This window comes from Opisthorchis viverrini, assembly GCF_000715545.1.
Source record: "Opisthorchis viverrini unplaced genomic scaffold opera_v5_401, whole genome shotgun sequence".
Classification (NCBI taxonomy): domain Eukaryota; kingdom Metazoa; phylum Platyhelminthes; class Trematoda; order Opisthorchiida; family Opisthorchiidae; genus Opisthorchis; species Opisthorchis viverrini.
The window spans coordinates 227,614-240,136 of NW_008752061.1; the positions used below are offsets into that span (position 1 = coordinate 227,614).

The 12,523-nt window shown below is 41.7% G+C and overlaps 1 protein-coding gene across 1 annotated transcript in view; it reads right to left on the reverse strand.

Moving 5' to 3' along the window:
* The window catches only part of T265_10755 (hypothetical protein), a gene marked incomplete at both ends in the record, with an annotated part of 15,913 nt that extends 4,983 nt beyond the window's left edge, over window positions 1-10,930 (reverse strand). The window contains 9 exons of the mRNA XM_009177220.1: window positions 1,034-1,111; window positions 1,627-1,716; window positions 2,615-2,718; window positions 3,566-3,698; window positions 4,652-4,727; window positions 7,743-7,822; window positions 8,582-8,663; window positions 9,667-9,764; window positions 10,736-10,930. Of these exons, the coding sequence (XP_009175484.1) occupies window positions 1,034-1,111; window positions 1,627-1,716; window positions 2,615-2,718; window positions 3,566-3,698; window positions 4,652-4,727; window positions 7,743-7,822; window positions 8,582-8,663; window positions 9,667-9,764; window positions 10,736-10,930 (936 nt within the window). The remainder of the gene's footprint in view (window positions 1-1,033; window positions 1,112-1,626; window positions 1,717-2,614; window positions 2,719-3,565; window positions 3,699-4,651; window positions 4,728-7,742; window positions 7,823-8,581; window positions 8,664-9,666; window positions 9,765-10,735) is intronic.
* Between the last annotated feature and the right edge of the window lie 1,593 nt (window positions 10,931-12,523).

Here is a 12,523-nt window from a genome sequence, read left to right on the forward strand (position 1 = left end):
ATGTATGTATGTATGTATGTATGTGTGTATGTATGTATGTATGTATGTATATATGCCATGTAAGTCTTTTCATGCTATGGGCATATACAATTAAACAAGTTGATGAAAAAGCGATCCTGCTGCAGAATCAGGTAGCACCTTGAGATTGGTAAGTGAAAATTCTGTGCCCTTTTCATGGTCAGTGGAAAACACCTTATTCCGTCGGAGAGTGTAACATGAAATCCATGAATGCTCCCAATCGCTGAAGCGCTTGTCTTTCGGTCAGTTCGATTACCACTGACCATGCTAACGGCGATCATCAGACGCTTCATGTGTTTGATCTACGCTTCGCTGTAATTCATCTAAACGCGTGCTTATCTATCTGTCTGTCTGTTTGTCTGTCTGTCTGTCCCTCTATATGTTTGCCTTTCTATCTATCTATCGATCTATTCATCTATCTATCCATCTATCTATCTATCTATCTATCTATCTATCTATCTATCTATCTATCTATCTATCTATCTATCTATCTATCTATCTATCTATCTATCTATCTATCTATCTATCTATCTATCTATCTATCTATCTATCTATCTATCTATCTATCTATCTATCTATCTATCTATCTATCTATCTATCTATCTATCTATCTATCTATCTATCTATCTATCTATCTATCTATCTATCTATCTATCTATCTATCTATCTATCTATCTATCTATCTATCTATCTATCTATCTATCTATCTATCTATCTATCTATCTATCTATCTATCTATCTATCTATCTATCTATCTATCTATCTATCTATCTATTGAGAATCTTCTCAGACGAACTTTGTTGGTCGCAGTAACTCTTGTTTCCGTCACAAAACATTCTAACTGAGGTTATTGGGTCATTCTCAAGTTAACATCCCTTGTCGGTACTAACTGGGATCGTATACGTTTCTGCCACTGAAGTGGCAACATGTTAAAGTATCACTATACTATGGAGAGGTAAGAAATGTCTGTTCCAGTGGACAATTCAAAATGCTGAATATGGCGCTGTACACATACTGCTATTGCTCCGTTATTCCGGTGCATCAGCAGATCATAATGTCCTTGGAATTTTCCAACAGGGAGACTTCCTATTGCCTGAAATACATAATAAACGTACACTTATTAGTGCGTTATCAACTAGGATGGTGACTGGGTCCATGCAATGAAGAGGCGGCTCATTATAGGACAGTGGTATTACACTTGCGATCAGAGAAAAGGACATCAAATGGATGGACTGGCTCCTAGAGTTTTAACTATTCGGATGAAATTTCAGTGAAGGACTAAATCTATTCTTTCTCTGAGTTACTTGTAAATGATTGACAAATATTTGAATTCCTTTTGTACCACAGCGCAGAAACGTGTGTAGAACAAGATTACAAAGCCATTCCTTGGTATTCCGAAAAATGACATTGTCTAGGCTTGACTATCTAGATGCCTGGACTAGCGACCTTGCTGAGATTCGTCAATGGAACCTGAAGCTCCTAATGAAGAATTCCAACGTTTATCGTCGCCATTCAGCGGTAACGAAATACAACCGCCACCTCCATAAAAGACTCAGTTTCATAAAAGTTTAACTTTTCACAAATGACGCGTGGCGTTTTGTGACTCACCAGTTCACCATATTTCATCACATGACTATCTTTCGTCCTCTTTTTCACCTCCTGGTATTGTTGCTCCAATGTACGCTTCTTGAGGTCACTCTGCGCGCGTGTGAGTGATAATGACAAAGGTGAAAAATTTGAAAGAGACGGATCAGCTTACACAATTTTAAGGGATCCAGTGTAGGCAGAAATGTGAAACTGCCACTAGAGGTAGGACAACCGAGGTATGGAACGACACATATTACGGGAAATTAGTGAGCACTCCGCTTCTCCTGGACACCATGCACATATAACACATTCTAAGGATTTGATGCTCCATAGTAATGACCAACATCATCACCACCATAGAGAGGAAAAGCAAAGAAAAACGCTGATGCTCCACTGCCTTGCAGACAGATGTATTTTGACGAAGGCGTTCAAGAGATCAGCCATCATCATCATCATCGTTATCATCATCAACATCGTTACCATCGCAATAATCATTGTCATCATCCATGTTCAACACTGACGCCTCGCTACGCGTAACAAAAATTCATTTAGTGCACTATTCAAAATAAAAGAATTACATTAAATGGGAAAATACTTGAACCTGGCCTAACACAATACTGCCAATGAGTTTACATCTCCAGAAAATTACTCAGGCGATCTCAATCGAAAATTATAACAAAAACGCCGATAACATCGATTCGTTGACATGATTTGCGGCTTCTTTAACCAGTCACGTAGAGGGCGGAATAAACCGATAGCATCCAGTCTTTTGATAGACTCTGATACGCCTCTGCATGAGCACAGGTAAACCTGATTGGGAGGATAGTACGAAATTCCGGGCATTTAACCAGTGGTTTAATTATTCCGGCTGAACTGCCATATATCCCCTTCATGCTTGAGAGCAGAAAAAATAAATGGTTCAGAAAATCAAATGGACTCGCTACTGAATAGCACCGGACAACTCATCACAACTGATAGAGATATCTGCAACAGTTTTGCCAAAACGTACGTATTCCGAATCTGTAATCCAAGCATACGAGTATTCGTTCGCTAGACAGGCATCGATTTCCTTGTCATAGCAAAACATTGACCAGGATTTTTCATCTTCTTTGGCTGCAGGTTCAGGGGTTTAGACAACAGAACGTGCAAGACAATATCAAAGATTTTCGAAATAGTGAGGTAAATTATCGCCGGGATCGCCCTGCGACTCACGGAAATAATGAAACTGCCAATGGTCTGGAACTAACATACTACTCAGAGGGTCGTTAACACTATGTTGACAGGACATCATGGTTTCCACGCTTCTTGAGGAGAATCAGGTAGGCGCATTCCATGACCTTCCCTGAAACCTAATCAAGACTTGAACCCAGACTGGGTGGAACTTGCAAAAGCTCTCATAAACGAGATATTTGCCGGGATTTTGTGGGGTCAGCCCGTCAAAATCGAATCAAAATGTAGATGTATTATCTGCAATGCTTATGGTGCACCGTCCCTCAGAAGATGCCACAGACAAGAGCGGTCAAAATGAACAGGCTGCAAGCCGCAGACCTGTTATTCTTAGGCTGAAGTGTACTTTTGAGAAAAGACCCACAATTAAATTACAGTTTACAAAGACCTTATCCACTTGCCATTTCTGGTTGCTGCAAAGAGACGTCAAAAAATCATAGGGGTTGTAGGGGTTGAACAATGATTTCCTCCATCAGTATGGAACTTATCTGGCAGCGGAAGCAACATTAATCGATGAATGTTTGATTTCGTGTCATACCCGGCTGAGTGCTTCTTGTGTGGAATCAGGGGCCACTTCCATTCAAGGATCGCGAAGAGAACGAGAAGGAACCAAGCTTGGAACTTCGTTTTGTTGCATTGGAAAGTGCAGTATTATAATCATATGTGAAGGCTATTCTGAATGCTATTTTACAAGGTCTGCACAACAGCCAGGCAAAAGAATCACGCTACTTACTTCCCATATTTGAAGGGAGAACATCTCGAAACATAGAGCCCGAAGAGCAAGCATCGACGTACAGCACCAGTTTGTTGTACATTCTCTTCGAATACATGTAGGCCAGGGTATCGTTCAACTCCATGGCATACAGCTGTCGCAACACGAAAGAAAATTCTCGTGAACTCGAGATATCTCAGGGATTAAGGCCATGTCCCTTCAACCATTTGTCCGACTTCCCGATCGATGGGGAGCATTTCAGCCCTCACTGCTTGACATGAAATTTAGGAAGACTTCCACTCAATTGAACATTACCAAATCCCATCTTACTACATACAGACAGTAATTAGTGCAGAAGGAGCAATAATTCACACTTCGTATGGATTTTTCATTTGAGGATGTGTCATGCGATGAGTCAGTCGTCAGTGATATGGATCTCTTGATTGGAGAATGAGCAAAGTTATGTCCTAAATTAGTGAGAATAAATCAGGCTGATGGTAGGTCGCTCGTCCAAACGGTTATACGCTGCAAACGTCAAGCGCACCACCAATGATTCCCGATGACAAAGGAACAGTTGTACATTGCTTCTCGGCTTTTCATCACAGACTGGTTTCTCACACAGAAATAAGAAAACATTTTCATACTTCCAAAGATTCGCACTCCTTCTTTGAAAGTAAAAGGAGTATGTTTTCTTGTCAAGAAGAATACGCCTGACGCGTTCCTCGTATCATCTACGCTTTATTGGCGACCTTATACGAGCAGCTTCTTTGTTTATAGGAACTACGGCTTGAAACACCCGCGAAACAATGTGCGTTGAGCAACCTCAAACTTGGTGAATCAAAATCTACGTGCCATAATCATCCAAAACATCTAGACGAGACCTACCAAACTAGAATCACTGAATGTGTCACCCCCAAGGAAGATGTCTAAACCTCGAAGCTTGTGTTTCATTTTCGGTTGATGTGTATTCCATTCTGTTATAAAGAATTACCGACTAGAGTGCGCCGAAACATGTATATCTACGACTCCCTAAATTGTTCACAATCTAACTCCTTATTGAACAAATTGGAAAGTAAAAAATCGGTTACTGCAATTAACTAAACTTACTACTACATCGGGGAAGAAGATAGCGGAAGCCGCACCATGGCCAGAGTAGAAGATGAACACGTTGTCATCAGGACCGCTGTAAGTATGCAGAAAGGTAAGGGTGGTCTTGAGAAGAAGGTTATTGGCTGGCGTTCATGCTAAACAGAAAGGGCAACAAATCCGGCCGAAATGGATGGATAGCGAACATGTCGGTCAGAATATTACCATGTACATGCTGAGTGATATAATCGGTAGCTAAAGAAACTTCCACTAGTCTGCTATTTGCGTGACCACAGAAATGGGGGAAGGAAAAATCGATTGTTTAAACGCCGTTGGTTCATTCATGTATCCAGAGATGTGGTCGCTCCCGTGGTTTTGACCGCATGGAGGCAGTTTGAGGCAGTATTCTCATCATCTTGCCTTTGGAATAGTCACACTCAGCTCACTCAAAAACACGCTTTTGTTATCATGATTACATGTGTTTAATAGGATATCTGTATTATGCGTACACTACTGAGGACCAAGGTGAGGCAAACCTGTATTTGAATTCGAATATCCCGGAAGCCATATGTTTTTAGCTAAAACAGATTTGGAAGTGTTCCGTTTCCTGGCCGTTGATCAAGATGTTGTCCATCTGCTTTCTGATCGTAGTAATCAGCTTGCAAATGTTTCATCAAGAAACAAAGTGACATCGTGAGTGAATGCTTTGGTCGAAAGTCCCTCCATACCTGTCTGAAATTATGCGGCCGCGAGAATCTGAATGAAAAATACACTTGTAAGAGTCCAAATGGTCCATTTCAAACTTTGCTGCGTTGTGGCCTGCATCCCCTGAATTCGATCGATTCATGGTCTATTTGATCGGTTACCGATTTCTGTTGTAATCGCGGTCTGACTTTCCACTCCAATTTCTATTTTTAGTAACACATTTTGCGTGGTTGGTCCTGAATAGCTGTTGTGTTGTAGCCCGATTTTTCGGAGTTTGCATTCAGGTATGCCCTTCCAGTTAATCAAACTGGTTTAGTGTGCAGATGATCACCTATTATGCAAACAATTTTACTCCTCCATCCCAACAAACTACCGGCGGGATTGGAAACACCGAGTTTGGTCAGCTTGGGATTAGAAAGGCCTTCAAACACTTTTGTTTATTTCTCATTAGATATGTAAATGAGTATGGCTAAGGCAAAAATCAGGCCAGATAGTGCCTAAAGGAAAGGAAAGAGATAACGTTGAGTTCATCTAAGATAATTTGTGTGCAATGTTAGCGGTTCGACTCCCAATAATGTAACAATAACTACCCCCTTTTGAATATGCTTAGCAAGATATCGTGAAAATGTAGTTTTCCAGAAAACTAGCTTATCACAACAGGATATAATATCCGTGACAGGCAGCGCAAACTTCATACTCTAGGACACAGCAAATAAAGTGCCACAGATCAAATACTACTTGGCGGGTGAGTTCAGAAATGAGTGTTTACCAAACTGAGTGCTTTGCAAGGGCGAATACGGGAAGTCCCCTCTCCAAGCAATTGTGAGGATCGACGAAACCGCAAAAAAGCCCATATGAACAGGTACTAGATCACCGCTTTGGAATCGCGACCGAATCGAACTCGGGGCATTATGTTCCCGGAAGCAAAGCCGAATGACAGCAGACCACCAACTTACACAAAGCGCTTGAAGAAGGTCCAACAACCAGGCTTGACAAAACTTTTAAGTCAATAGGCCCTTTGTCTAACTGCGAACGAAAGAGATCGGTTTGCGAAAGCTTGGATACTGTACAGAAACATCCATCCCGGGTCCCTGTAGGAAGCACTGGTTAGTTAGGAAACACGCACAAAGAGCTGGTGCGTGCCGATTGCGCACCAGTTGCAAATCCAAACAGTGTATAACGGATGGCACATTATTGGTTTGCAAGTGCATGAAAGTTTGCATCGTTTCCTGACTTCTCTCTGTAGGTCAGTGCTTCTGGTATCGTTGATGCGGGTCAGAAAGGCGTGGACGGAATTTTGAAAGAAAAATCCACATAGAATCAAAGGCGAAACAGGCACTCTAGAGGCTGAGAGTATTGTCGAATAACGAAACAGATTTAATTGCTGCCATACAATCAATCCTCAGGTCTGCAAGCGAACTTGACTTTCAATTATTAAATCAGCAGTGCTCAAGTGTTTCGGTCAACACAGTGGATTAAAACAACTCCTGAATCCGAGCAAACGAAAATTGTCCAACCCCAACCTGTAGAAGTCCGAGCAGATATTTTACCATGCCCAACTGCGCATATCTGAATATCTTCAAAACTTGTTAACATTGGCAAGTGATGCCTATGAGATAACAATATCCCGTAGTCTGAAATTTATAAATTAGGTTTCCCCTGGAGTGAAGCAGATAATTTTGACTGACTTCTGAAAGATTTACTGTTGTATCTCTTTCACCTGCCCTGACGTTACTGGGTTATAGTCGACCTGAAGTAACTGTGTAATACCGCAATTAAAAACATTATATATATATATATATATGATTCACTTGTCACCGTATTTGATGGTCGATCCGCTGTCAACCAACCAGTGTGTCTCCCACACATCCACATCGGTTCTCGGGCGGTTGTTCCTTTGTCTCGGTTGATCAAAGATTGTCGTCTGCGCGCTTGTGTATGGGGTGACTTGGCCATGGAGGGGGTGTGACAATTCTGTGTCCCTATCTGACCTTTCTCCGGCACATGATGAAATCGGACGTGATTCAGACGTATAGGTGTAATCGCACGGCTCTGTTTCACATGATTGTTCCGCTGCGCCGCAGTAGGCTGATGCGCAGCCGTATTATTTACCTAAGGAGATCATGGGCTAACTTACTTACGAGAATACTGAACACGCATTTCGTTAGTCCCGAAGCTCTGACCTGGAACACTAGAATTATAGCTGTGATCAGCATGCACATCAACAGTATCCACATCCGAGCGCACCCACCTTTTCAGCACCTTCTTCTTGTTGGCTTCAAGTTTATCATCGCTTTTAATGCACTGAACACGCATTTCGTTAGTCCCGAAGCTCTGACCTGGAACACTAGAATTATAGCTGTGATCAGCATGCACATCAACAGTATCCACATCCGAGCGCACCCACCTTTTCAGCACCTTCTTCTTGTTGGCTTCAAGTTTATCATCGCCTTTTAATGCTCTCACGAAGTTGTCCCGTGTGACTTCCTAAAACGAGTGAACACGCATGACCAATTAGTTCTGTGACGATGGTGTTCTCGATACTCATTCTGTTCACAGTGAGCATCAACTTGAATCCTAAGAAAGACTCGCCACCTTCATTCATATTATTTACACGATGATCGCTGTACTCTGAAAACTGAAGAATTCGGTTGTTGGTCTGTTTGTCAACCATGGCTTTGGGATAAACTCCTCAAGCCTAGTGTTAGCAGTTGAGTTGACCATGGATTACCTGGAAGTACGACAACATAGTCCTCGTCTTTCTCGAAAATCACGTGAGAAATCGCCGCCATGTTGAAGTGAGTATCACTCATTAATACTCAACCTAATCACAGTTGAACATTAAAGTAAGGATATTAGTCAGATAAATTTTCTGCCTTGGGCCGCTGCTTGCTTTGTTTTATGCATCACTCGAGATATAGCAGAATATTTCCTCGGAGAAAGCTATTCGGGCGCGGTTTGTCCCCGTGCACTTTCCTGGTTCTTTTGACAAAAACGCTAGCCTACTTAATGCACTGGGTGCAGAAGCCTAAACTCGGTCGTGAGCTGCCTGAGAGTTTTCTATGACATTATGACGAGTATTCGTTCAAGTAAACATATCGTTCTGAAATATGCGGAAACTGGTTAAGCTGCCCTTGGCTTTGTATTGTGTTTCGATACGCAGCGTCATGTTATTTGCACCCTGTGTTCTACGGTGAACTGATGCATGAATTTACTTGATTGCCGCGCACCGGGACGCCGACTTACTTTTCCACGGTAATCAATTACTACACCCTTGTAGACATCTTCGTGCTCGTAGTCATGGAACACTTTGCCTTTAAACGGATTTCTGGTATAAAAGAATGAAAATGGGAACTGATTTTCTCGAAAAAAATAACAAGTAGTTCCAAAGAAAAGTAATGAAAAGTTCATGAATTCTGTTGGAATTTGGATCTCGGGCTGGTTTTGGAATCGATTTCCACGACGATGAGTGCACCTTCGGTCACATATTCGATGATGTGTTAGCTTATAATCCTTTACGCAATAACAATTAATGTATCCTACAATGAACCTGGTGGAGGGCACAAAAAGAGCATTACAAATTTTGTGCGAACAGGTAACTATTTTAGGTAACTTTACATTCAAACACAACCAGCAGCAGATTTTATGAGGATATATATTCAGTGCACTTCAATGTAATTCAATTTGGCCGGGAGCAGGGTGACCTAAGAGGTTGGAGCGCGAACTTACAGAACGGACGTTTCGTGGTTCCAACCCAACCTCTAACAGCGAACTCTTCTGCCTAGGTTCGGGCAACCTGGCAGCATCACGACCCTCGTGAGACCTTCGTGTGCCAGGCAGCTGCGCACCTTATAGATGCTAGAGCCGAATGAACGATTGGGCAATAAACGACTTACAATTATTACAACCATTTTTATGCTTTCTTAATGTTGTTCTCATCTTGGGCTGCATTAATCTTAATGTTTGCTCCAGATCATCAGCCGGCTGATGCAATAAAAAGATATCTAGATATCGATGTGATTAATTTCAGGCAATTGGCAAATCAAACGGGTGCATATTATCATCATGATCATCAGCATCGTCATCAAAGTGTGCTGCTTGCATTAGGGTTCTTTGGCACCTATATCCATGAAATGGTATCCAATAAAGCAAAATCTGATGTGACATCTGATGCTACTCATGGAACTCCATAATTGTGGGCAACTCGAATCCACTAGTTATGTACATGAGGCACACGGCACAAGAGTAAGGTATGTGAAAACCAAACAAAGAAGGCGTGTTTTCTACACTATGGTTGCCATCATATAGCGAAAACTGTACGCGATCATTACTTGCGATGTTTTGCAATATCGTCGTAGGCGAGAGTAATTATATTCTCCGCTGGAACTTTGTTTTTACGCACCACTTGATAGGCGTGGAAAACGTCAGCCTGAATGAGAACACAAATGACACGTGAATTAAACATAACATGCAGATTGATGAATGGAGTCGCAACAACGACCTGCTCACCAAAGTGCTACAATCTTTGCATCCCTTGACTTCGAAAATACGTGGGAAACTGTCGTTCGCTTGTATACAAGATAAATAGTAATATTGCGGCAAATTTCAGTACCAATTAAATAATACCCAGTGAATCTTAATGATGGGTACGGATGAACTCATTATAGGTAACATTTTCAATACAATTCTCATAAAACGATTTGACCAAGTTGGATTTACATATGTTTGTTCAAAGTGAACACTACTTGATCATACCAAATATTGAAGATTTATTCGCTTTTATTGCTTAGCAATTCCGAGGCTTTTGCCTTAACTGTCAATGGCGTTGCTAACTCAGAGCTCTTTGTTGAAATTTCTGATGGTTAGTTTCTTCACTAGGTCACCCTAGATTACGGCACTGTAGAGTCTGGTACCTTCACTGTCAGGTTAGATAATTAGTGGTGGCATGAAGACCATCGAAGAGCTAAAATTCTCTTGTTCTGATGCAACACCATACCTTCTACTGGCAAGTTGCGATTTCACGTAACATAACGCAACCATAAAATCGTCTTCGTTAAGATGTCGGTTTCCGACTTACGTGACAATGTATGCACTCCACTAACATCTGAGTTTAATAGGGCCGATTAAACGACCCCACCAGGGCGAAATATCGTTGTAGGGCAAGGAAATATTGACGAAAACAAACATAACCCATCCAACATATGTCCACCTATATATCTATTATTTATGGCTTCTACCCAACGCGTTTTCGAATGAAACATCATTGCCATGGAGAAAACTGCGTTGGACACAACTGTTTAGGAGAACAACAGTGCAGATTCTCACTTTGAAAAACCCTTCACTCGCGGATTTAGATATAATTTTGTGACGCAAACAAATGAAAAACCAACTAAAACTTACTTGATTTCGATAATTTACCCACCCATTGGAACCAGCGACAAGGATAACCCAGTTCTTTGATGGATTATTGTTAAATATGGATGACCAGTTGTGGACACCAGCGGCTTCCAAACATGCAACATGGGCAATGCAGAACAAGAACGCAATAAGAAGCAAAAAACGACGCATCACATTCAGGCTTATTTGAAGCTTCATATTCCCGGAATTTTATACTGTGCGTCTCCTGTGAATCGAACTTTGCCCTACATATGTATGACGATAGCGGTTAAATCCACTACAAAGATAATGGGTCTGCGGTACAAAGTCTATGTTAATCGGGGTTTCAGCGGCCGTTTCGATCAGCTCGTTCAATTACTGGTCACTTGCGCAAACCTTTTACAATAGCCTGCGCACATTAGTGGTTTGTGGTATTCTGTTGCACAAATGTGAGTCATTTGGTTGAGCGTCCATGCGCTTCTGACAGTGCTGAGCAGCAAACAGATTCCGGAAATAGATTTCACGAAGCGACTGGCTTCATGAGTGCCTTTACTGAAACCTTTGATCCATGGGGATAATAATATGCTTTTTGTACTAAAAAACGACGATGAAAATTTGTATTTGGTGAATTTGTGTTTGCAGTGCGTCAGGTTTAGCCTTGAAAAGATGGGTATTTACTCACTGGGTGAATCGATGGTTTCATGGCGCATCTGGCTGATCTAAGTGATTGACGCTGAAGGTCATGCAACGCTCCAAACCGAGAAATTTACCTTCCCCTGCGGTTTTCTTTTACACAAAATTGCAAGGTTCTGAAAATCATTGGATGGTCATTTTGAAACCAGCAGACGGTCCCTCTGGCATCCCTACATTTTCCGTAACATCCATCGCTAAATTTTCAAATCGGAGATGCAAGTAACAAGGTTTCCTTTTAAGCCACGCTAGTTGCAAGTAGTATTATTGCTCCAATAGTCATCCTCGTTTTTATAAAATTCACTTGAGAGTTCGGAAGGATCACATAAACATGATAGCCTATTTGGTTCGTGGGCGTCTGGAAGTGATTTGAATCGATGTGTTTAAAAGAACACTTCGATTTTCACGACTTCTTATACAAAGTGAACTCGGAAACAACAACGGCGAATCCACGGACTATTTCGTCTCCCCTGGTGAGCCTGCTGGATACCTACAGCCGGAGTGGCAAATCTAGAATGGTGAGTGCTATAATGTCATGCGGGTTTGCTCAAGAATACGAGCTCTTTATTTTCGATAAGTCGAACGAACTACACTCATATTTAGAGGAGATAACACTTGAGAAATATGGTGTGAGAAATATCATATTCCTGAAACTTATTCCGTACAAAACAAAGACATTAGAAGTTTTATGAATACGGCTAACATTAGAGTAGTATTCCAGAGGAGGAAGAATTAGCGCTCGGTTTCGGTGCATTTGAAGGATCGGTATCCGGCTGACGGGACAAGGAACTGTGTATGCAAAAACAAATGTAACGACTGTACTAGGGTTGACAGCAAGGGAATTGCACATCAGAATCTTTGAGCATTTGCGTTCCACTATTGGGCCACCGAGAAACGTAGATGAATACCAGGCGATAGTCAAAGATCCGGCGATGGCAGGACATGCACTAGACTGGGAAAGATTTAGAAAAAAGGACGTCCTAAAACGGGGTTTATGTTCACATCCTCACACACAGCACTGATCAGGTCGAAAAGTCATAAGAAAACTGACGGTCTGGTTCCCCCACTGTCTTCGAACCCAATAAAAAACGAAACTTTTGTGCAAAATCCGAACCGTGGCCT